A 27,276-nucleotide genomic window follows, 5' to 3' on the forward strand; every position below is an offset into this window, starting at 1 on the left:
AAGAAATGAAAAGACATAAAAGACACATTCTTTGCTGAATCAGTACATTTTTCTCTGTAAACATGATTTCTCTGTCAACAAGGCACATATAAAATGTCTGACAAACATAATGCACAATACCAGAAAGATACATTTGGAATACTAACAATAAATCTATTGAAAAAGTTGTCTCAAAAAGATGCAATCCTTCAAAAGGAGATGTGGATTAAATGGACACTTAGTTAACCTAAATCTGCATTATCTTTTGGAATAAAGTTGACATGCATTTTGAGTTTCACTCTAAAGCATTATGTGGAATGATGTAAAGATCTGATAGTTAAGGTAGCCAAAAATGTCACAGATTTCACAAATTTTTCATTTTTAAAAAATTTTTCCATTTGTAGGTATCTGAACACCTAGGGACTAGTTTCGTTATGTACAATTCGAGGAATTATTTATGGTATTTAAAAAAAAATGTGACTGCTATTTGAAAACTTTATCATGACATAGGACGCTGCATTATTGCACATATAGAACTATGGGAAGCATTGACGGAAGATTAAGATGTTCTATGGGCCATATGCACACAAGATACCCTGTTAAATGATCTTATTTCCTAAAAGATGTGATCATGTGGTGACAAAGGAGAAGACAATGCTAAAATGAAGTCTCACTGAAAAAAAAACAAGAAGAAAGCTCCTGAAAGTGCCTGCTTACTGTTTGAGAATGTGGTGACACAACATTTGCTCCTGTGACAATTGCTCCGGTCTTATTTTCTCCAAGGACTTAGGGTTAGGGTTGTGAAAGGGTTTTAGATTTAGTTTGACGTGAGGATTAGGACTAGGGTTAGGGTTATGTATGTGGGTAGAACTTATATTTGGCTTAGCGTGCAGATATCTCATGGGAGCAACTGTCCCTGGAGCAAATGTCATGGGACCGAAAAAAGTATCCATCTACAGGGACCACAGTAAAATAAGAGTTACAATTGAGTTTTTCTCAAGCTTTTGTATCCACTTCTTTTATTTCAGTACTGACATTGGTCGAACATCCATGCAGGTACATGGAATAATTTCTGTTTCATCTCCCTGTCTCAGTCAGAGCCCCTAAAATCTTTAGGAAAGCACTGGAAAGGGCTTTGAACTTGCCTTGTGACAACTAAGAATTTACAGACCTAATAATAAATGAAAAAAAAAAGAGAAAAGTATCGACTACTGTCATGTTCCTTTCGCCATCTTATTATTCCTTTGCCTCCAGTGCCTGATAAGTTTCTTGATGGGTTCTACGATGGCATTAGGATTGCGGTACAGCATGTGATGGTCGGCCCCGTTGATGAGGAGGTGTTTGGCTGAGGGGTGGACTGAGGAGACCAGCCTCTGTGTAGCCTTGGCCCAAACCTAGCCAGAGGGAGAGAAGGAAGGTAGGAAGGAGGGATAGAGAGGGAAAGGAATGGATGAAGGGAGGGAGAAAGGAGAGGGATGACACAAAGGAGGGATAGAAGGAAGGTGAGTAGAAAAAGAGAGAGGGGTAAAGGGACCAGGGGAAAGGGGGGAGTAAGTGAAGAAAGGAGGAAGAGAGGTGATGTCAGACATTAGCAAAATGATGAAGAAGTCTTGTACAAAAGTCACCTCATTCTGGTTTTGGCACAAGGTAAAAATATCAGAACATTCCCACTCATGAGCAAATGAGAGTGGGAATCAAATATCCAGATTTGGCAGCATCTACAAGATTCAAGCACTTGCAGAAAAGGTAAGAAAAAATGAAGAAATATTCATTTGAAAACTTGATTTGAAGAAGTGATTTTTCACTGCTGAGTTTCACCTTATGCTGTACATACATCATCCTCTTCTGACACCACATTGCCATTCACAGATAAGATTTCAGGACATTGACATGGCAGGGAAATAGAAAAGGAAAATGCTTTGATTTAAGAAATGAGACTGACCAGAATGCATGGATACATACAAAAATATTAACTATTTACTCTTAAACAAATGGCACAAAATACTTACATAAAAAAATGAGTTTACGACACCGTTGATTGATTGATCAATTGACTGATTGATTGTTTGGCTGATTAGTTGATTGATTTAATTTTGCAAAGGTGACATCTGCATTATAAATGAGTACAGTGTAGTTCTATTAATCACAAATCAGTGAGATGAATGAATTAAAAGGTATCACAAGCTTACAAAACAATGTTTAATATCTTATTTTCTGTTCTCTGTTGGTTGACAGATTTCTATTTACTAGTTTTTTTATTGTACTTGGTTATTGATATTTTTATTACACATGCTAACATCAGAAGCATGTGAGAAATGGAGTAGGCACTGTGTCACTTTGAGCTTACCTTGTTAAGTGGACTGGGTAGCTCTTCATCATAATAATTCCCTGTAATGACTGTCACACTCACATTCTGAGGGAATGGTTTCACTGTGTACGCCGTTCTGTCAAGTACACAGGGAGATTATGACAAGGCAACTTATCACATCCATCATCAATAAAAAACTCTGATAAATACCACACAATTATAGTTCTGTTCGGTGGGGGAAAAGACAAAAATTCTTTCAGGGATTCAATGATTCTGTTTTTGCACCAGTTGTGTACACTTGCCAGCCAAAATTTTTCAATCTATGGAAACAATTTTCAACACATACACATCTTAATCCTCTAATATGGCCTCTAATGGCTAAACAGTGCACATTCGGCATTGAACAGCATACATTTCGTCTGCTATATTTTGCCCCATCTAGTATTAAGTGTCATACATTTCAGTTGAAAAACTATATAAACTTTCAGAAAAGAGCTAAGTTTTGTGAACAAAATTGAAATTTGTTCTCTTCATAACACTATCAATATGTTATGACACACTCTAGCAGAAGCAAGCTGTGTTTGGAGGAAAATAAATAAGTAGTCAAGTGGCAGCATCAATCCACATCACCAATCTTAATTTCTATTTGTGGCAACTTTACTTGGGCTATGACTTATCAAAGACAAAAAATAAATAAATAAATAAATTAAAACAAAAAAATTCAGGTAGTCATTTCAATGGAAAGTGAAAACATAAATCAATAATACAGGCCGGAGGACCAGCTACATATTGTGAGAGAGGCTTGGTTCATTTTACTCACTTCATCTGTGACAGACTCTGGTTGGCGAAAAAATGTTCTTCTACAGCGGCTTTCAGATGTCGAGGCAGGCACATTAAATGTTTCTACAAGAAACACACACAAAAATGTTGCATGACAGAAACATTATTGCAGTTATTGTGGCACAGTTCAAGGTTTTTCAAAGTTGCTACATTTTGCCATCTTGACTGATTTGTTTAAAAACTTTGAAACTGCAGTAGCATGGCTGCTGCTTCTGCTGCTGGGGATGCTACTGCTGCTACTACAGCTTCAACTAATGATAACTATCATATTAAACCATCAGCTGTTTGTTTGTTTGTTTGTTTGGTTTTTAAGAACATCAACCCATACCACTGAGGTGTTAGAAATATTTCAATACATCGTAGACAACTAAATTAAATGCACACTCGAACCACATTCACATAACTCCCAGAGGAGCATTACAAGAAGGCAGCAACCTTCAGGAACACACAAGCAAGAATGTTTGGTAAAATGCAGTGATAGTAATGCTGAAGTTGTCACTGTATACCCATTCATGCAGCTTGGAAGATAAGAGAATTAACCAAACCGTGTCTCAGAGTGTGTTTCAAAGCATGGTACACAATCTCTAGGATAACAACACTCAGACTGAAGAGAGTTTATACAGTATACAAAACTAACAAAGAAACACCCTGAAAAATATCAAATATAATTTCCTCCCTATCTTCCCTACAATACCCTTCTCGGACTATGATACGGTACACCTGAACTCCATGCGTTGTATAAACACTGCAAAGAAACTATCTCTTGAAAAAAAGACTGATACTGTCCATGGTAGTGATGAAGAAAAATCTATCATTTCACCTTTCACCAGCTTTACAAATGTTATGATAGCAGCACAGCAATTTTCTGAACCCTGCTTCCTTACTTGTCTGGCTTGTACTGTTTCCGATATAACCTCTCCTTTGATTGGCTGCTCAACCAGTCCCAACATGAGACCGAGACGTGTCAGACCAATAGCAGCTGAGAGCTGAAGAGACTGTAGTGTTGGCACAAGGTGTCCATACCTACATTCAAGATAAAGAAGAAGATAATACGTATGTCAATACAGATTTAGAATGTTAAGTTATCATGATGGATACTGGTTCCCATTAATACAAACCCTTTTCCTAATTACTAGCCCAACAAAGCTCCCCCCCCCCCCCAAAAAAAAGACACCACAAAAAAACAAACAAACAAACAGGAGAAACATTTCTCACTACTGCACAGAAGCTATGGGAGAATTTTGCTTCATAAAATCCTATTTAAAATGTCTTCTGCATGACAATGCTTAGCCCTTGAAACAGAACCATATATAAGCCATTATCATAAACACAAACATAAGCCATATCTTTTCCTTGAGGCCATTATGTATACCATAAAGCATTTCAAGTTTGAAAATGGCTGACAAACATGTACTTCACTTCACAAGTGTATGTGAGGAATGGCCAGATGGCTGTCCCTGCCAAATGATTGACAGAGCACATGTTAAGTCCTACATACTGCCTTCAGAACTTTTGTTTATAAGAGTTATGATGACTATGATTTCTACTGAGTGGTGACAAAATACAAGAAGCATCATTAAAATATTGCAATGAAGTTCTCTTTGAAAGCCTCTTTAAAACACTACATAAATGTGAAAAGGTCATGTCCAAGCAATGACTGATGGTACTTTATACAAAAAAAAACAACCCAAAACAAAACAAACAAATCTTGAGGCTCACCAGAACTGTTCCCAGATGGCATCGTCAATCTCAAACATTCCATCCACCAAGGGATCAATCAGCACTATATCACTCACTTCACTGGAACACAAAGAGATGATTAAGAAATCTGTAGATCTAAGTATCAATTGCAGGACAACTGCTTTACATATAAGAGTATATTAGTCTTCACAAGTACATGGAATAGGTCACTATAGTATAAGTTCTGAATCATAACCAGAGCATTAATTTCAGCGATCAAGATTATGCTTAAAAAAAAACAAAAACAAAAAATAAACATGATATGTTATAAAGACTTTGGTACTCTTGGCTATTTTCTGAGAGAATGAGCAAAACAAACATTTTCATACGGGCAAATTTCAGATGGTGTAATATGAACTTGCAGAAACACCTATTTTTTTCAGCACAGTTTATCTAACATGATAAGATAGCAAATCATAATGAGATTACTAAATTCTTATTTCACAGGAGTCGTAAAGCGTAGAACCTCTCTGTAAGGTACATACTGCATGAGATGTGCTTAGGGCAGAAAAGAATCATTCAGTACTATCACTGCAGACTTGACTAGAAATGTCGCTTTGGCGACTGGTATGCCTCCGCCATAATGCATGATTTTCCCAATAGGTCTAGATAGTACATGTGGACAATGTGTGATTACATTTTCACAAAATTGGCAAAATATTGAAATGACAAGTTTGTCACAAATGTGTTGAATGTTCACCTTCCTTGACCTAGGTTTAATTGGATGAATAGGAGAGCATGTATCTAGGGATTTAAGGACTTTAACTCGACTCTGACCCATTCATACATTTAGGCATTGAGTAATTTTCAAGGTACAGGTGTGGAGAAAAAGTGCAATTTCTGAATTGAATAGTAAATTGTTACCATTTTCATCTGGCCCTTGACCCTAAAATTCATAAGATAATCACTTTCAGGTAGAACATGCATAATATGTACTAAGTTTCAAGATAACTTGAGCCACTTCCGAGATATGGAGGAAAAAGTTAGTTCAGCACTTTCACTTGATCTTTGACCTTTTGACCTTTGAGGCAAAAAAAGAAAAAAAAAAAAAACTTTCCAGAGAATTTCTATTAGGTTACACATGTATGCATACACCAAGTGTAAAAAAAAATAACCCTGCAGGCATTGCACGATAGGAGGGAAATTGTAAAATTTTGAAGTGTTGCACTTGACCTTTGACCCCTGACCTTTGACCCATGAACCCTACATTCTCTAGATAATCACTTCCAGTCAGTATATGTATATACTATGTTCCATGAAGATACCTTAAACAATTTTCCAAGGTATGGAGAAAAAAAAGAAGTTTTAATATTTTTACTTGACCTTTCGACCTTTGACCTCACGACCCAAAATTTCACCAGAGAATCTTAATTGGGTAATACATGTATACACTAAGTTTCAAGAAAATATCTTCAGGCATTCAATAGATATGGTGGAAATAGTGAAATTTTATGTATTTGACCCTGACCTTTTGACCTTTGACCTTTGACCTCATGACCCAAACTTTCACCAGAGAATCTTAATTGGGTAATACATGTATACACTAAGTTTCAAGAAAATATCTTCAGGCATTCAATAGATATGGTGGAAATAGTGAAATTTTATGTATTTGACCTTGACCTTTTGACCTTTGACCTTGAGCATGTGGACCCAAAAGTTGATAGGCACAACTTCACCCCCTAATACACATACATGCCAAGTTTCATTAGGATACCTCAACAGGTTTTGATAGTTACCTTGTCCACAAAATTCATTACGGACGGACGGAAGGACGGACGGACGGACAACCCGAAAACATAATGCCTCCGGCACCACTTCGTGGCGGAGGCATAAAAAGGGAAGGGAGCTTGTTTCTTTCAGTTAAGAGCTTTGAATTTCAGTACCATAATGCCCGCTCTGTTGTTGTTCCTTTATACAATTTGCCACTATTAGTTTTCAGTTAACAGAATAATGTGCAGATAGTTAATCACGTCTTTTGAATAACACTAATCTGTAACAAATCCTTTCTAAACAGAAATGTTATGAGACTGCTGAGTAATCCAAGAAAACAAATTTTAAGACTGGTGTTGAGCAGTTACCTTTCAAACATCTGTGCATAGAACATGGCATTGAGAGCCCCAAGCTCAGATCCCACCACGATGTATGGCAGCCCACTGTATGATTGGTTGGAATGGATCAGTGTATGCAGGTCCTCTACCATCCTAGAATACAATGTACATGCATAAACGAGAACATCCACACAAAATTACCAAATATTTCAAAATACTTATAATCAAATGCAATAGACAAAAATAAAAGGTATTAGTGATTCCAGGGAATTCACACTTCATACTTGTGATGTGCAATTCATGCACTTACATGAACCTCACACATACATGCATATAAATCATATATATTTATATAGATACAAATATGAATATATATATAGGCCCTGCTGCGCAAGTATATATATAGATATATATCTATATATTTTATTCTATCTTTTTTGTGTGTGTCCATACAACATGCTACAATTTCAGTTGTGGATGACCCAGAGGATGGAAACATAATACACCAATTCTCGCTATCGCCAATGACGTAAAAAGTACCCGGATGTGGCTTTTTTGTCAAGATTTAGTGCACTTCGTAGCAAGGGCACTTCCGGCGCGGGGCATAATTTGCACAGCGCTAGCGTGCGCGTACGTGTACCTTACCTATAGCGCCGCGCCGACCACGGATACTAGTACAGTATATAGGCGGCTGTACTGTCTGAGCCAGTGAGTGGCCAGGCCTGTCATGCTCGTACACTGTAGTCCCCGCATGCATTGCCCTAGGCCGGCGGCCGGCCTTGCATCAGCATGCACCACTAGACTGCACGCTAAGCTAACACTACCGGTACAGCGTACTGCTTGATCGTGCGATGTGCACATCACAGATCAGTCATCTCTGCATAGTCCATACCTCTTGTACGCTGAAAATATGCTGGAAAATATTCACCTCTCTGGATATCGTCATGGAATGCCCATCTTTTTTTTATTTGTTCTCTGTTGAAATGTTGCGAACGCAATCGGGAACGAACCGTGATCTCGAACTTATCCTGTCTCCGAAGCAACTTCTTCCAAGTAAGTACGTCGGCACTAGCCCTACTACCACTACTAGTAAGTCGCGCGTGCACGTACTGCGCTGTGGAGTCACCCGCAAACTTCACCCACGCGGCCACGTCACGTCTCGTATGCCAGTCAGGGTCCTATTTCTGCGGATTTTTTTCATTTATTGTCGTGCGAACAACACATGGCAGCTTCGCAGCAACAACCAATAGTCGTATTAACAGCAATTTCTTAAGAATGGAGAAATTTCAAATCACATTAAAGCTGTAATTCGAGTCGAGAAAACAGGAAGTACACGTAGAATACAGTCGGTTGTGTGTGTAAATAGCAATAGTCACGTATCACGCGTGTACGAACGGAAGTGACTTTGCTACCGGACTATCCCATAATGCACCGTAAATGACGCTTAAATCAACATCCGGGTACTTTTTACGTCATTGGCGATAGCGAGAATTAAATCAAGGGTGGGGGTACAGTATGGCTGCACAGTAAGCATTAAAAAAAGAAAAAAAATCAGCAACCTTGATGACAATCAAAGGATAGACAGGTTCTTTGTGCAACTGACCTTTCTGTTGTACTTTCCTGCCCTTTGGTCAGCATGGAGGCCACATCGCTGGACATTGGGCCAGGGGGACTGTCATCAAAGCCTGGACGCTGCAAATGAGCAGACATAGCATATTAAATGTAGCATCAAACTTCCTGTCCATAACAACGATTAGTAAACAGGAATGCAAGCATTTGTCCCTTGTCTGTGTGTGTTGTGTGTGTCCACACATAAGGGTGTGTGCCACTGCCATGACGCTGAAGGAGTAGACGTGTTTTCTCTCAGCTCTCTCCCAGAGTGTGCATAGTGTGTGGATTTCATATTGTATACACCATACATTTAGCGAGTCTAAATTTTCGCGAATCAGGACTTCCCGACGATTTTGCGAGTGGTTAAATTCACGATCATGGAGTACTGTAGTGAACGTAGAAATGTATATGTGTGCGTCACGTTCATATCGGGATCAGAGTCATTATTTTCATGTGTCTTTAATTTCGCGAATAGCACCTGACTCGCAAATTCACGAAAATAAAAACCTCACAGAATATTCGGCATATGCAGTAGTTTGAAACTTAATTCTGTACAGAATTTTGAAAAGGCTAGCACCTCTGGCAGTGCGGGAAAAGGGGCGAAGCCCAAACAACCAAGACCAGAGACGCCACCGAGCCTGGACACTAACATAGCAGTGGTAATGAGACAGATGATAGACCAGCAGTGAGAAAGAATTAAAGAAACATTTTTACTTCATTTGAAGTCACTTTGAAGAAGGAAATGCAACAAATTAGGCAAGACATGAAGGAGGTAAAAGCTGCTTGTATTTCGCATGAGGAAGAAATAGATGAAGAGAGGGATAAATGTCCATGTGGGAGCAGAAACAGAAGAAAGGGCAAAGACTATGAAAGAGGAAAAAGACAAACTCTCGGCTTATGTGGCAAGAAACAATTTTGTGGTCATGAGTGTGGAGGAGAAAGACGGAAGAAATGATGCCTAGATTTTGGAGATTTCTTGTTAATCGCATGAAACTGTCAGAAGACCAGGCCAAAGGAATCAAGTATGGAAGACTACACTGAGCGAACGCAAAAATAAAGCCCAACCCAATTAAAGCGTGTTGTGTCATGTTTGATGACAAAGTAATGACTCAAAAGATTGGGAAAAATCTGAAGGGTACCAAAATGTGGATAATGGAAGATCTGCCGAAGAGAATTAGAGACTCCTGTAGCTCTCTGGCAGCAGGAATGTCTCTAAGGTTTGTGCCTATAAGCTAGCTGAAAGGAAGGAAAGGTGTATGGTGCATTTTGGAGGATTTCCTTAAGAAAAATGGAGGCCATGGTAAGCCTCTCTTTTTTACATTGTCAGAATGTATCGCTTTCATCTGATTTGGGAAAATGCCACAGGCAGTGCTACATGCCAGGGATGGTATTGTCTTGCCAACACGGAAGTGAAGACACAAAGTACCAGGGATGCCATTTTATCCAGAAAGAGCAGAACCAGACAGGTCCACCTTAATGCCTTGTGCCTGCATGTCAGCAGAAAGGAAGCTAAAGTGCAGAGTATGGTTTTGAAGGATTTAATTTGGAAAGATCATTTGGCTGAAATGTGTAGTCTACAACACATCAGAATACATGTTTATACACTCATTACAATCATGTCTCATAGACGTAATTTAATACAACCATTACTGATATTGAGGGTCAATATCTAATGTCATATGCCAGTAGCAAACCACTGCAAGGCAAGGCATCTGAATGTGGTAAAAACTACAATGTACCTTTTACAGCTTTTCTGAGTACTTGGCACACACATTTGAACACAAATTTGCCATTCCATTAGCAGCCAGTAGTTCTTGGCACTATCCTCAACCACTCTATCAAGTTCTGCTGTCATCAGGGAAGTGCTTACATTGCTTTCCATTTACCTGATGTAGATATGAGCTGCTGAAGCCAATCCCTGTCCTGTCATAGGAGCACACCTGACCACAAAACAAACATCGCTAATCAATTTAACAAACAAATTACAAAAATAACAAACATATTAAAATGAATGTCATTTTGGTGACATTTACACATCTCTTTCTAATCAAGGGCAGATAGGAAGGGTACAAAGGTGCTCAGAGAGAACAACATTACATCTAAGCAACACCTATCAAAACTTCAAATACCTGTTGCAGTCTTCATGTATGAAGATTTCAAGTTCAATTACATTTATTTCCAGCAAATATGAATATACATACATTTATATTAAATGGGTTAGTCAAATACCGGTGAGTGATTGGCTAAACACGGTCACGTGATGGAGGAACATTCGTTATGTTCGCCCATGGGAGAACATTTTTTTGTAATGTTCTCCAATGGGAAAACATTTTCACGTAACAAATGATCGAAGGACCCGCGCACAGTGAATTTGGCTCTGCGCGAGCGATGGAGTGCATTGTGCTGGTGGTTGATGTTGACGTATTTGACTAACCCATATAATATAACAGATGATGACTTTTGTTGTCGGGAACATGTACCAAACGTTCCACCCTCAGGGTTTGAAATGTTATTGCTAATTCTTGTATGCAAAAAATAAAACAAGAAGAAAAGCAAATAAGTTTGCATATCAGGAACTTTACCCTGACAAAGCTGCAGACATTCAAGATGAGAAACTTTCAAAAAAGCAGCATGGTTAGACAGTGAAAACTTGATATTTTTTTTTTTAATGTATGTTATGACATTTCACTACTGTTCAATATTTCAACCAAAGTCAGACATCATTGTAAGGCAATTGATGAAAGACTTTTCATAAATACACACCACATAAGAAAGGATTGTAATTGATTAGAATTTACCAGTAATGATGATAATAACAATGATGATTATATATATATTGTGCAGTCTCTCTAGAGCTACACTCAACTGGGTGTAAAAATACAGTCAAAATAAGAGAGAGAGAAGCTGATTATAACATAAATTAAACCTGAACTGGATATCTGACAATATGGTGGGAATATCTAGGACAAAGACTACTAGCTCACTCACCCGGGTAAGTTTTGCTATCCTTGGTTGCACCAAACACCACACATCAGATGACATGCCAGTTGGTGCATCTAAGACAACTGAATACACACAAAAGCATTCAAACAACGTTAATCATTGTTGGGCAAACTGTGACACTGATGGTGTACAGTCTGGACATCAAGAAGTGAACTTAAATAGTAAACTTATACCATCATCTCCATCTTCATCATTGTTTTTATTGCACACTCCAGTCTTGAATGAATAAAGACTGAATGAAAAGAAAAAATGTAAACTTCTAAGTGGCTCTCAAAGAAAAATAATGATGTCTTTAGGAATATATAATTTGCCCAGAAAATGTTTAAAAATGTAGGGATACAACTCTGCCTGCAAGGCATCCTTCTGCCAATTAAAAAGATATAAAAATGGTATCTCTTTTGTGTGGGCCACTCCAGAGTGGATCAAAAGAAAACTATACTTTGGAATCTGGGATCCAACTATGCACAAATGACTGCAGTATTGAGAGATTAATTTAAAGTATCATTGAATACTGTGTTGCAGTGTAGCTGTTTTTTTGGTTTGTTTGTTTGTTTGTTTGTTTGTTTGTTTGTTTGTTTGTTTTTTAGCATGCCTGAGGTATCTTCCACTCCTTCAAGGATCAAAACTCTTAAACTTAAGTCAGGCAGATATCACTTCATAGCCATTTAGAGATAACTGTGATAAATCTACTGGGCAAAATATTGCTTCTCACAAGCATTGAACAATATTTGCAAATAAGGGTCATCATTTTGTTAACCCAAAAATTACCTGTTGGCTTCCCTTCACCGGTGCAGCTGATAAACATCTTGTGGTCTGTTGGACCCACTGAGACCAGTTCTCCTTTAAGAGACAAATACAGGACCGTAGGTATTTGTTACTGCATAATGGACAGGATGATACTGTTTAAATACAAATGCTTTCTTACATTGGAACTTTCTTTTCTCTTAAGAATCTAGGAAAGGTAACAGATTGGATTACTTGATTTGCTTGTTTATGTCACGCATCAATGTTGCAAACCAATACATCCTATTAAAGAAACTTGCATACATTTTTTGGTTTCTTCAATAAATGGGAATTAGTAGATTTGTAACCACTAATTAAAGACCTGGTAGCATGGGAATTCATGGGTGGCTGGATTCATTCACTGCCCACAGGGATACATTTGAAAACCATGAATAGCACCAGTCAGCAAATACTGGTATGTGCATTGAAGCAGATGTTCATCCATAATGGTCAACTCCACTTGAGATTTTTTGGCTGTGTGCGCACTTATACATAGAGATCAGCAATAAAGCTGTACACGATTTGTGTAATACTGAGATATCTATCCAAGCCATGCCAGCCTTTCCACTCCATGGCATCCCCACGCTACCGTGTCTTTAATCTTAAAGTGCTGGCCTTTCAAGGCTTACACAATCAACTTTTATGCATGCTGTTGACATACAGAATAATCAAATGAGCTATGGAGACATATTTTGTGCTGTGTATTTTATTGTTACTGCAATGTGATTACTGATTTATTGTTCTGTTTATTTCATCTATTGTACCCATACATGTAATTGGTTGGTACTGGATGCAGGCATTATTGCTATAGCTGTATCTTTGTATACAATTCCAGATTTTGTTTCCTCTTCAAAATGGCTGGAAAATGTCCTGTGCAGAGATTTCTTAATGGGCTCATGATCATTTCTCCAGCACCTGTTAATGGATATCTTAAACAGAGCAGTAATTCTAGATTTTATAATCACAAACTTAAAGACTATTAAATGTTTCTAATTTTCAACAAAAAAAAAAGAAGCATTTTGTACCTATGTGTCTTGATCCTTGGGATAGTAAATTTCTTAAAGTGAGCTCTAGATCTATCTCTGGTGTCTTGTAAAATGTTTTTTTTTTTAGAGTGGATCCAAATTACCTTCTGGTTTGAGATGCTCTGCTTCCTTATAGAGTGAGGCATGGTTGAGAATTGCCGGTAGGACGAGAAGAAATAGCAACCACTTGAGGGAATGTAGACATCGACAGGCACACTCTGTCAATGCTGACCGTGAGCTGGAGGAAAGTTCCTCTGTGACAGAGGAATCACCTTGAGAAGCATCTACCACCTACATGAATGAAGCAAAATCTTAATCATGTTAATGACTGGGTAAATAAAAATTGGATTATTGAGTAACTGAACTGTGAACAGCTGATCACGTCAGGTCAAACAAGACCATTCATTTGAAGCTGGTAATCAATCAGTACGTTAACCGCATCAGCGACCCCAACACGTTCATGTCTCTGGTTACAGCACCCGTGCCTGGGTTATCAGTAGCTTGCGCATTGCGTAGTGTGCTCTCGGTGTTGGAACGACCCTACGAATAGTAAAAGGCACAAGAAGAAACCAAAATGACTACCATTATCCCGCACATAGAGCATTTATCTTCATGCATCATTCAGGTATTAGACTCCAAGCTTTGGAACTGAAGAATATAAAGCATGGATAACAACTAATAGGACCATTGCTATTAGTAATCTAATACCGTATAATGTGGTGAATAGGGACAATTTTAATGTTCTCATGATTGTAATTTTTTCATGCAGCCCAAAGACTGAATCTTATGTGGAGATTTTATGTCCACCTAAAATACCTTTAATTTGGTATTATGAAAAAAAAAAATACTAGGAAGAAAATAATGTTTTTTATAAAATGACGGTGTCCCTTTTGACCCCAAATTTGGGGTCAAGAAGAACAATACTAGTTTTGATCCAAAAAAAAAAAGAAAAGCTGTTTAGAGGCAGTTTTTCCAATCTATGCAATAGATTGGATTAAGGGAACATCTAGAGAGTTCAAAAATAATATACAAACATTTCAGAGCAATCTATTCCATCGTTAAATCAATCTTAAAAAAAAAAAAAAAAATTGCAACAGCCCAAGAAAACGAGCTGACATACAAAAATGTGACCCATCAGGTCAAAGGTTAAGATTGGAAAGTAAGTCAAAACTTTACTAATCCATTGAATTGCACTCAAAGTGGCAAATCATGATGTACAATGTTATACATACACTCTAGATTTAGTGATACTTAACTTTAATTATGAACAGGTATTTTGGGAGTTCTTACAATAATTGTAATCTGGCACCTGAAGTACGGGTCTGATCCAAACAGATGTGTTAATGGCATTAAAACATGCAAAAGACAGAGAGAAGGGTCTTGAAATACAAGTGCAAAAGGCCTGTCTTAAGCAGTAAAAAAAAAAAAAAAAAATTCTGAGAGGGTGGGTGGGGGCGGGGTTCCAAGACCAAGTCCGCTCTAGTTTGCACATTTTCAGCGAATTTCATTAATCAATGGCCACAGCAGCTGAAAAGATTTGACCACCCTGATTTTTTGTGATATTTTGGAAAACCTTTTAATTTGACCTCCTATACCCTTAAAGATTTTTTTCAAATCAGGTGGACCACTTTCTGGACACTGTGGGATGGTCCTTCCATCCTGTGATAAAAATCAGAAAAAAAGTTCAAGCAAATATGAAAAATGCAGATTCAAAAAACTTTCCTCGGTTGTGTCCCTATTCACCTCACCGTCCCTGCATGTCCACCCTGTTTTATGGTACTATTATTATGTGATGGTTCTGCACTTCTCTGCAGATAGGCTATACTAAAGACATGAGTTAGGGATAGAAACAACCACTGTAAAAATTTGAATCAATTGGTAAAATTGATGTTAAGTATTGTGAACAGAATGTGAACAGTAGTTATAATAAAAAATGTTTCCAGACTGAACTGTCTATACAGTTAGATTTTATTAAGAAAATTACACATATATATCTCCTTATATTTTAGGCTTTATCACGAAGATTTTATATGATGGGATGTTTTGTGGTACAACAGACGTGTGTAGACCTACACATATGCATTAAATGTCATATCTTGAATTCTTTTTTAAATCACTGTTCCCACAGCCAAAATGTATACTTAGACAGGACTTTTCCCTCTTTTTGCATGCAAAAAGTGATTGTCTAGATTCTATATCATTTTGACACTGCCTTTTATGTGCGTCCTTTGCCACCAAGGGCTAGACAGAAAGATCCATCTGTCCGGAGGAGTCTTATATTCTTTTTTTGATGTTGTCGCTTTCCTCAGGAGGGGATCCATGAAGCCAGCCAGACGCAGTCTCTGCGGAACATTTCCCCGACGACCAGATACAGACCGATCTTGCGGTCAAACCAAGGGCCTACTATAAACTAACTTGTTGTAACTGGGTACAGGTATTCAGTTCATTGGCATACTCATGAAATAGGCCCCACCACTGCCTGTCCGTACTAATACTATGGCGGCTCGCCTGTTTATACTCGTGAATTCAGCCCCAGCGTGTGGCGTTCATCGGTAGATAAGCATGGCAGCCAGCAGTGGGGCTTTCTTCCAGTTCCACAGTATAATACTCCTGAATGTGGCCCCACCAAACGTCGTTTACGCGAAATTGATACAGCGGTGGGGCCGATTTCCACAGTACGGCATCTTTCGTCCTCCCTTTAGGCCTTTCTCCCGTTTTTTTTTTTTTTTCTTTGGTCTTCAACTTTTTATTCTCGGAAGGACTCCCTTTATGATGTCCCTCGACTAATTTAATGGCCAATACGGCAATGATAACCATAAATACAACCCTACGAGCTACCTAACCCTATTAAAACCCGAACCCTAACCTTGCTTGCTAACGCACAGGTGCACGCGCACTGCGGTGGGGCCGATTTCATGATTTTGCCCAGTTCACTAACTTTAATGTAGTACTAAATTTACTCTACCACAAACAGGGCTGCTTGTCACTAAAATAAGCCATTTTTATTTTTTTTTTCTACCAGTACTGGTCCGACCTGTCTGGCACTGGCGTTAGTGTTCATATCATGGTGTTGGACCACAATACCACCATTCATTAGGCATTGGCATGGCATTGCATTGCCACATTGCCATATCATCATCCATAGAGTGACTCCGAGCTTCGGAGCTGCGGAGTACAGCACGGATCACAACGAATGGGACTATTTGAAATAGTATCGCGCGATGGCTTCAGTTGAAACGTAAACTTGACAGTATGACACGAAGATTGAAATCATTCACTTCCGAACAGTGCAACTACCTGCTCACGTTTACTTACTCCATTTCCTTCATCTCTAGCCCGCTGGCTTGTTGCCTTTTCTTTATCTTTGCGTTTCCTAGCGGCTGGTACAGGCATATCTGCAGAGCGGCTCCTGCGGGAAAACGATAGGAAAAGATCAGCATCACCGCTTATAATACGTAGCACGATGTACCGAGGCGTAGGATCGGAGCGGCCGGTCGAGTCCGCGCCCCCGCCGCGGGACCGAGCCGGGCCGGCGTAAGATGAGCTCCCCGACCACACACCCTGGCTGGTCTGCTGATACAGAGCTCGCGCATCGCGCAGTGTGATCTCGTTGTTGGATGGACCGTGAATGAAAGACACGAGAAGAAACCAAAATGACTACCGTTATCCCTCACATAGAGCGTTTATCTTCACGCATCATTCGGGTATTAGGCCTTAATCCAAGTCCAATGACACTACGAGGCACAAATACTTACATCGTTGGAACTGGAGCTAGGTAAATGAGTGTCAACATTGAATTCGTCGTTACCATGCACAGTCCCATATACGGAAAATGGTGTTACCTATAGAATTACGTTGCTGTTCACAGAATAAGTAAAAGTTGGATGGTGTCGAGTCTGGTGCTGGTGGTGTGATACGCAGTTTTAATTATTGACACTGTTGTTTATTCATGTATTTGACTAATTAAAGGTATGTGAAGACGGTGTCAAACAGCATTCAGTGAGTTAAATTCACTCACTTTTTTGTGAGCACATCTGAACATTTTTGTCATTGTATATTTTCTATAAATTCAATCATAATTAGATTAATTTAATTAAATTCAATCATTAGATGATTGTATAACTTTTAAGCTGTTCTACTCATAATGGTACTCATAGACCTAGGTGGCACTAGTTTGACAAGGAGGTGCGAAAGTACACTATTACTCACTATATAACACCTAGAATGTAGCTATCCAAATTGGTCGATTGCTATCATCATGTGACATTCAGTTAAGTTCCATCGCACACTGTGGCCATGTGGCTGTTGGCTGTGCAATTTTGTTTGAGCAAAAATGGATAGCGCATGACTGACGTCACCCATTTCCATTGACTCCTGTTTTAAACTTATGATTGACTTGAAGTTTTTGTTCCATTGCATGGCTCTGATATTGTCACAATAAACAAATGTTTGCTGCACGCACTCAACAATTTACATACAAGCACGTTTAAAAGTGCAGTGCGTACTTTTGTCACTCATTTTTGTAAACAACTGCAACCGGTTAGCTTCTTGTATGTCCATACACACATGAGGGGGGGGGGGGGGGGTACTTCCAGGTTCATCAGGTGACAAGCAAAAATAAAAGCCTTACCCACACTTTTCTGCTGCCACTTTCAGGTTTCATCAGCTTAGGAAGCAAAAAAAAAAAAAATAATAATAATAAAATAAATAAATAAATAAATAAAATAAAAATAATGGGGGGGGGGGGGGGTCTTAGTGGCAGTTTTCTGTACAACTTCCAGACTTTTAATAATCAACTTGAAAGCAAACTAAAACAAAGCCCCCCGTTACACCAGCCCTGGTGCACAAATGATATTGCACTCATTCAAGTTCCATGATATTTGATATCATGACTATCCACATGGGCATTTTGCTTATCTGCCACCACTGGATTTCATTTGTTGATTATGGATGTATTGCTTATTGGGACAGAAAAGTGGGCAAGGGTGCAGGTATTTTGCAAGCCTCTTTTACATTGTACATACCCTTCATAAATTTTAAGACACTGTCTCATTTCTTGGTCCTGCCTAGTAATCCCACAGCGAAGGTCATCGACTATTGAGAGCTGAAGTGCTTTCATTTTTTAGGGCATTTGAGATAATTTGTAAGTTTATATCATTATTCATGACCCAAAGAACAGCATAAACACAGCACCATGCATACTGAATAATGAAGTTTCTTAACCCGTGGAAGACTAGTCCCTGTATACTCAGGCATGTGTCTGTATGGGAAGTGTGTGTTGTAGCAAAATCAGTCTGTCCTCAATGGGTTAAATGGCAGGAAGGAATTGCTTCTTTATCCCATGAATGTGAATGGTACACTCATGCATGAGATGTAGTTCTCATGATTGACTGCATGATTGTGATTTTTGCTGCTGAACAATGGGTGCCAAAAATGTTAGTTACTTCAAAGGGCTTAGTGGTCAATTCTCAAGGTCAAAGGTCAAGATTCAGAACTTCATCTACACAATTGCAGGACCATTGATCATTATACAACTTGCAGTGGTCAGAGGTATCACAGCTGACCAAGCCTGGCATTTTTTCCTTGTCTGATTTCTGATCAGCATTTTGCAACTTAGTTGCAATGGTCGACCCTCGCCCCCCCCCCCCACAAAATAAATAGATAGATAAATAAATAAATAAATAAATAAATGCCTGAACTTTCAGTTGCTACATTACTTCATGACCATAGGGGTAAAATGTATCGATCCTAGTATAGTATCCAAAGTGAATCACTGACTGATGGTGTGATTATTTTAGGAAGGTACAGAGTGCAAAGTGCAAGGTATCGAATTCATTGTCTTAGTGAGCAAACAAGGATGCTGCTTCTTGATTTACTCTTTAACTGCAACTGCTTACACAAACTCTATTGAGATAAGTCATATGACATGCATTTCTCCTTGTGACTTTTCATGATATCATGTGTACGTGCATCACAAAACAAACAAAAAATTGCATGCACTGATTTTGTGTGAGGACTGAAAATAGGTGAAAAGGGTCAATTTGGTCAATCTTGACTTTTTTATATTTTCCGAAAGAGTAAGTCTTCTTCTACATTATGCTAAAATTTGGTGTCATAAAATGAATAGGAAAGTGTGTTTTTTAGCAGTTTATCTCAAATACTTAAATTAGAATAGTGTGATTAGGTGTGTCTTGAGAGTCCCCTTGCATTTCTTAAAAAAAAACCTGTACACACTCGTCACTTTTAACTCTAATAACTTTATAAAGGATGATGCTACTGCTTTGAAAGTTGGCATTTATCATGGACAGAATGTGTTAATATATGCTCAATTTCAGTTTAATCTGATAATCCCTCCATTGTGGTTAAACCGGTGGGTTCATCCTGCTTTTTTGTCCCATTCATTGCACAGGTAGCGCAGCTTGGTGAAGATTAAACGCTTGAATAGACTCAGTGCTTCAGAGCCTCGTTTCTCAGTTCACACTTCTCTAGAGTGTGTGCTTTCCTTCCAATATTTAGATAGGTTAGGAGGGTCCATTTGATTTGAGTTATACATCATTTTAAAGCTTGAAGTCTGCTCTTTCAGAATTTGCTCTTAACTAAAAGTGCATGTCTGGCGACTTTTTGTTTGTTTTGTGGTGCAGGGTCACATATGTTCTTATGGAAAGTTTTGGAGTTCAGAGTGCATGCAATCAGATACAATGGTATTTTTTATGATATTCACAGGGAAGGGAAGTCCATACTTCTTAGAAAATGTCAGATTTTATGGGGTTCTGGTGCACTACCAATGAGGAGTTCCAAGCAAATGACATCACAGTCATGTGACCTAGAGAAATCATTTTAAGATGCTTCCCAAGAAGAATGACCCACAAGATGATATTTTGAATGCCATGATTGTGATCAAGTTTCATATTTCTTTGATTTTGCTAAAATGATAGTAGAGCTGTTCAAATATGTCCTGGCTTCAATAGAGACTAACTATTTTGTTCTCTGCCCTAAATATGGGAGAAAGTAATTAGGGTTTCCTTGCTCACTGTTTCATGGATTATCAGAAAATACATGCAAAATGGTTTCTTTTTTTTTCAGTGGGTTGCAGAACAGTGAGATGTGAGTTTTAGGATGGTACGCTATATCAATTCAAGATACTGTCGTTGTAAAACTTGTGATCTTTGTCTGGAATGAGAATATGAGGAGAGTGCTAGCAGTCTGTACAACCAGCTTGTACAGCGCAAGCTATTCTTGTGAAAATATTCTGTGATTTTATGTAGTTACAATTTTGAAGTCATTGTATGCTTCAGAATACAAGTATTAATATGAATCCGTAATTTTATACATGTCTATTGTCAACTTCAATGTTCCACAGCATCAATTACAATGTATACCTGGTACCATATGCCATAGTTACACTGATTTTTCAGAAAACCCCCTTGCACTGATCATTAAATATTGTCACATTAAAGACCTGATCATTAAGTCACCAGACATCATTTGATGCCATTTGTTGAGCTGTTTTCTTCAATCCTTCATGATTATATCCTTTCAGTTTGTCTTGTAAATTTTAGTCTTCTTTGTGTATATTGTGCAAAAGCAAAACAATAGCTAATTCAGATGGCCCTGAGAGAGTTCCAAATTAATCACTTGTTTTGCTGCTTCTCAAAAAAAAATTAAAAAAGAAGGAAAGAAAGAAAAAAAAAAAACCTTATGGGATTTAAGGGGATCTCTTCCCATGAAATTAAAGGGAAGAGTGAAGAAAATGAGTTAAAGGTAGGGAATCCCATTTGCATGCCTCAAATGAAGAGTTGTATAAACACAGTGGTATGTTGAAGAGAGTATCATTTTAGAAACTCCCATAAAGTATTGAAAGTGGGAGGTAACATTTAGTACATTTTTATTGACCGTTACATTTTGAATTGAATTTTTTTCGGGGCTCACCGTAAATTCCAGTACATTACTAGGCTACCTTTGTCCATCATGTATATTTTGTGAAGAAAGTTATCAAAACCTAAACATTTCTATATACATTCTTGCCACACACTCTATATGTTATTACATCAGCTCAATTATACTTTTAGATTTGTGTTAATAGATAAAAAATACAGAAGACTGCAACAAAAAGGCTTAAGTGTGGCTGACACACAGAACTACTGGGTAGTTGAGTTTTGTGCATTATTCAAATTGTAGATAACTGTTGACTTCCAAATTTCTCAGCAGTGGCCTAAACAAGTCCCCTGAGGTTCATATTTAATGTTTTGCTGCATTTTGGGAGGTCTGTAAAAGGTATCCCCTACCTTTAAACACCTAAAATGCTACAGACATATTTTATTTAGTCTTAACCCGACTTTTCCTATTACTAGGGTTTGTTTTTCTCTCATAATATCCTTTATTTTGGAAGTTTGTTTCATAGTTTATGTCATTTTTTTTTAGTAGTGTGGTTCTGTACTTTACCTGTCTTGTTTTATTGCCATGAATATTGTGATAATTTAGAACTTCTGATCATGTTGCTGTAGGTCATGTAAGTTTTTGGAAGTTTGTCAAACTGTAAAGCTCCCTCTTTTGACGAGAGTAGTGCAATTGAATTGTGCAATAGGTCATCAATTCGAGGAGAAGGGGAAAGAAAATGAGTGATAAACACATAAAATGAACAACTAGAGACATATTTTATTTCATGGTACCTGTTTGTAGTTGTTTTCTTCTTTTTTTTTTTTTTTTTCATCTGGTTACAACACAATAGTGTACAGTTGTAGCAAAATATCATTTCACAGAATCAGTCCTGTGTCTCACTAGCAAGTTACGTGGGGCAGATGTTGTGAATACAGGCAAGGTAACATAAAACAGGACTACTAGTATGATATGCCAGCATCTTTAGTAGGCAGGGATATTAAAAACAAGTTGATTTCAGACCACAAGCTGGTTTTAAGCCAAATATCAAGCTGTAAGAGAAAGAGAAAGTGCTTTCTCTTTTCTGCTCAGAACTTGGATACAAAGTATAAAACACAGCAGTATGCTGAATGCTTGATAGTATAGTAGCAACTCATCTGGTGCCGATCTTGATTTACACTGATGTCATGGCAACTGAATTGCCTCATGTGGCGCAGATTTCTCCACGTGTTCAACGCATTCTTGGCTTGAATCCTAATCATTACACTCTGGCTGGAACAAATTGCTATTTAGTTGGTACTGGAGTGAGGTAAGATGAAGATTAATGTTAACTGACTTGTTATGGCAGCTCTTTGCATTATTATGATTTCAGTGTATTTCTTATTTCTTGCTTTGTAAAATGTTAACATGTAAGTAATCCTGTCAGGACTATCCACCTGTGTGATGATGCCCTTTGTTTCCAACAAGTGATGACAGAGTAGATTAATTTGCATTGGCAAAGCTATTTACTGGTAATCAAGTAATTTGTATATGGAGCATCAGTCAACCATGGGGTGGATTAGGAATTAGAACCAAAATAGTCTAAAGTTAAATAATGTTTCCTCTCCCTCTTCTTTATTTTATTTTTCACTTTTACTCTGTCTTATTGTATTTTTGATCATCATTTTTACTCATAAAAATACTACTCCATTTTTCTTCTGATTTCACATTCTTATTTTGTTCATATTTCTCAGTTTTCTACTTGTCTCTAACATGTTTTTCTTTTCCATTCCCATCTTTTTTTTCTTTCTTTCTCATCTATTTTGATCTTCATATCAAATCAAATCAAATCAAATCAAATCAAATCAAATCAAATCAAATCAGATCAAATCAAATCTGTTTCTGTTTTTCTGCTTTCTCTTTTCTTGTTTCCTTCATCTTGCCCATAACAGCTTTCATTTTTTCCTTCACTTACCAATAACCATTATTGTGCAGTTTCCCTTGTAGCAGCAATCACTAGTCCACTTCTTGTACTAGAGTTTGCAATGACTATGGCAGCCCATGCATAACTCACGCAGTGAAGGAAAGCAGCCCAGAATTCTAACATGTCCCATCTGTGTGCTGGTGTTGTGATGAGAGGGTGCCAGCATTTTTACCATGCATTTCCTCCTCGTATGAAGTGACAAATTTTTATGTAACCTGCAGGGCTGCCATTCACTGAACACACTTTGACTTCAGTTGTATTAGTCTGAGCAAGTGGGAAACTTTTGTAATACCTGGCTTGAACATGAGTGCTTACTTGCCTGACATTGCCCAAGTTTCTCCTCGAGTCTGGCGAGTCCTTGGGGACAATGCCAGCCCAGGGCATCTACAGGGGACCAACTGTTACATCATTGGTACAGGGGCAAAGTAAGTTACTGGTATTGAATCATGTTTGCTTGCATTTCAAGAAATGAGGGTGAATGTTTGACTTTGTACACTGCACTCCTATTTTAGATTTCATGAAGTACTCGGTGTTAGAATACATATGATTTCATTATGCTCTACAGAAAAAGGTTGGTAAAATCACCACATCCTGTGGCTGAAACAGAAAGCAATAGCAATGACATTTTTTGCTCAGGGAAAAACCCTGTGATTTCTCTGGTTCTGTGCCTGTCCACTTGCTAATTTTTAAGTACATTTGTATATTGTTTACTTGGAGCATGGATATGTTCTCTTGATGTAGCATTTTAGGTGTAATAATGAACAGAAACAAATAAAAATTATTTGTTACATTATAATTTAGAGTAGTCCAGTGGGCCTTGCATTCCCTAAGATCAATTGCAGTTGAAAAGATGCACAGATCACCCTAGATAGATAAATCAGTGATGTAAAAAGGGGGAGGGAGAGTTGGTAATAAGAAAGAAGCAAAGATAGAGTATGGGAAATCACGGTGGTAGATGACATACATCACTATCTGGTTATTTTTAGGAGCATTGGTTAGGTAATAAATCAATATAAATTACACAGCAGAATGTGATACTTTTCTAGCCGAAAATGGATCATATTAAATTCATGTGATATACCGGTATTAGTGCTATCATCTGTGTATTTGATTATCATAAATTCCACTTCAAAGGAGTAAAATTTGATGCTGCAGCATATACCACATTGTGTATTTCAACTTATTTATGAAAGCACACAAAACCAAAGACTGTATCAGTTGAACATGCTGAATGTGTATCCCTGTGAGATCCTCTGGTATTATTGTAAATGTTTGAGTGACCAGTGCTATGATAGCCTCAGCCTTTTGAGTTACAATCTATGATATGATATTGTATCTGCATCATTTCAAGACTCACAGGCACATAATATACATATCACTATCGACCTCAATTATCCGGCCTCCTTTTATCTGAAAATCTCTATTATCTGGACGCGTTCACGCAGTGAAGGACTTTTTTTTTTTTCATCCAAAAATTGAGAAAACATAGTGACTTTAACATCTTTTCCTGGATCTACTTCACTAATTTCATAAGATGTGCATGATAGGTTTCTCAGTATCTAATGAGGTAAAACATGTATTACCGGTATTTTCACATAAAGATATACTTTATTTTTGTGAAGAAGGGACTACAATTTTGCGCAGGCCAGCATAGATTACACCACTGTTGCGGGATACGCTACGTGACTAGCTGCCAGTGCACTGGGACGGCAGCTTGGATGGCAGCTATATACATTAACGTTGTGTCTCCCATATCCGGCCAATTCGCTTATCCGGATGAGCGCCGGTCCTGACATGGCCAGATAATCGAGGTCGAACTGTACAGTCAAACCTCGCTTAAAGACCACCTGTCTGTAGTGGTCATACAATGTAATGCCATAAAACCACTGAAAATAATTCCTTCTGAGAGAAAAAGCATGTTAAAGAACCTATGTATAGTGGCCACCTGTCTGTAATGGTCACTTTTTCTGTCTTCTTTGGGTGGCCACTATAGACAGATCTGACGGTATAATATCCAACATTCTGTGATTTTCCCACTATTTAAAAGAATACTGAAGAAGGATAGTTTCTTGTAGTCCGTAAAAACACCATCTGCTTTTGTAGTCTGCAAGTACATACAGATAATATATTCCTATACATATATGCCAAATTACAATGTATCAACCATATTTTAGTATGTTCTGTGTAAGCTGACTTAATTTACAAATCACTCCTGTAAAGTATCAGCTATCTTGAGTGATTACGAACACTGCCCCATAATGACTGGGACTACTCACATGTTGTCATTAGAAACTTGTAGAATTTAAACTGTCAAAATCCAGTCCTGTTTTTAAAGACAACAGTGAATTTCATCAGTGATCATTATTATTGGACTTGATGTGATGTCTTTTTTGCTTATTTCTGCCTCATTCTATGTTACACCAGGGAGGTGAGACGTAATCACCTCCCTGGTTACACATGAGTATCTGCAAACTTATAGTAGCTGTATGTGTCATGTTATTTACCTTGCCAGTGAGAAGAGGCAAAGATGCATATAATACACTGTAATAAGTGCACACAAACACAACACATACATTCAAACCACAATCCCCCTCCCCCCAAAAAAGAGAGTACACATTTTATTTTTTGACCTTGTCTAATCTGTATAGTGACTATTGGATGAAGTAGAAATTATGAGATGTAGCGAAAATCTGAATGTCAATGTGATACATACAAAGTCATACCATTAATTCCATCTTCCACTGTCACCCGCTAATGCTGAGTTGATGTTGAGTAGTAGAAGAAACCACTACCACCAAGAACCTGCCAATTTGATAGGTTTCCTTTGACAATTTGTATGTCTAATTCTTCTGAAAGAAAACATCTGATGATGCATGCAATGCAGTAAAAGATCCGGTGTAAACAGAAATGCGACAAATACTAACATAGGGCCTACAGGGCATTCAATGAGCTTCTTGATGTCTGTCATGAATAACATATTGAGTTAATCTGTCTGTAGGACTTTAGAAAAGAAAGTCGAATACATGCAGGTGCTACATAAGCACTTGCTTGATTGCCCGGGACAAGTGAAAATCAAAGTCAAGCAAGTGTTTTGGAACAATAAAAAAAAAGAAAAAGAAAGAAAGAATGTTTTCCCGAATAGGGCAAGCGAAAAGTTTTGAAGCCACCTTTGTTGTCACTCCCACCCCCCCCCCCATAAACCCAAGAAGTCAGCCATACAGAAGCCAAAAGATAATGACTGTTTAGTGATGTAACTTTCCAACACTTGTGTGAAGAAGCCCCAATGCGATGCAACAAAAACACTCAATCAAACCATGTTTTTTACACTTTGGGCTTTCTATTTGGGCATAAATTCATATTTAGTCAGTGTTCTGCAACAATTTGAAAATCTGCTTGACTGGGCAAGTGATAAAAAGAAAAAAAAATATGTAGCACCCTGAAATGTATGTTCAGGTTGTCATTGTGTCATTGTATTTGACAAAATACTTTTATATACGTATTCTTATGTTGATAGGAGAGTGTTGATTGACACAGGCGAAGAAGGCAAGCCAGAGTTTGTGAGTAACTTGAGGAAGACGCTAGCAGACAATGGTACATCCATTCAGGAGATCCTTGTCACCCATTGGCACCATGATCACGTTGGAGGCATCGCTGACATCGTCAGCGACCTCCAGTTGGGTAGGTTGTACTATGCTAACAATATTTTATCATCCTTTTCATGTTGATGACATTTTAATGAAACGCTTCTAAAATCATACACTTTTTTATTGATGTGAAATAAAGAGAAACATTCTCCCGCTCTTGTTTGCTAACTCTGAAATGGTTTGAGCTCATTTAAAGTGCTTTTAAGGGTCATTCTTAATTTATGCCTCTTTTAAACCTCAAAAATTGTGCCATGTAAACATAAATATTTCCATGTTTCCAAGAGTGAAAGTATCATGGAGTTGTGTTGTAGAGGATCACTGTAAAAAGAAAAAGAAAAAACGTGATAAAAAAACTCTCGCATCTTTATCAACCCCATTGCTCACATCAGCCAGGAAAAATGAGCAAGCTCTATTTGCAGTGTCATTATCTTTAGAGCAATGGCTTCAATACAGATGT

The 27,276-nt window shown here is 38.0% G+C and overlaps 2 protein-coding genes across 2 annotated transcripts in view; one reads left to right on the forward strand and one right to left on the reverse strand.

Moving 5' to 3' along the window:
* Positions 1 to 16,942, reverse strand: LOC140239428 (uncharacterized). The gene is made up of 12 exons (XM_072319267.1): positions 16,653 to 16,942; positions 13,442 to 13,628; positions 12,298 to 12,369; positions 11,515 to 11,591; positions 10,413 to 10,466; positions 8,519 to 8,607; positions 6,946 to 7,068; positions 4,847 to 4,927; positions 4,012 to 4,150; positions 3,108 to 3,190; positions 2,327 to 2,423; positions 1 to 1,373 (listed from the first exon to the last, which is right to left on the reverse strand). Exons 1-12 carry the CDS (start codon positions 16,728 to 16,730, stop codon positions 1,194 to 1,196), a joined length of 1,260 nt encoding a protein of 419 aa, XP_072175368.1. The 5' UTR covers positions 16,731 to 16,942; the 3' UTR covers positions 1 to 1,193.
* The window catches only part of LOC140239429 (endoribonuclease LACTB2-like), a 13,496-nt gene continuing 3,144 nt past the window's right edge, over positions 16,925 to 27,276 (forward strand). The window contains exons 1-2 of the mRNA XM_072319268.1: positions 16,925 to 17,112; positions 26,690 to 26,853. Coding sequence (XP_072175369.1) covers positions 16,991 to 17,112; positions 26,690 to 26,853 — 286 coding nt within the window. The 5' untranslated portion in view covers positions 16,925 to 16,990. The remainder of the gene's footprint in view (positions 17,113 to 26,689; positions 26,854 to 27,276) is intronic.

The sequence above is a fragment of the Diadema setosum genome, chromosome 16 (assembly GCF_964275005.1).
Source record: "Diadema setosum chromosome 16, eeDiaSeto1, whole genome shotgun sequence".
NCBI classification, from domain to species: Eukaryota; Metazoa; Echinodermata; class Echinoidea; order Diadematoida; family Diadematidae; genus Diadema; species Diadema setosum.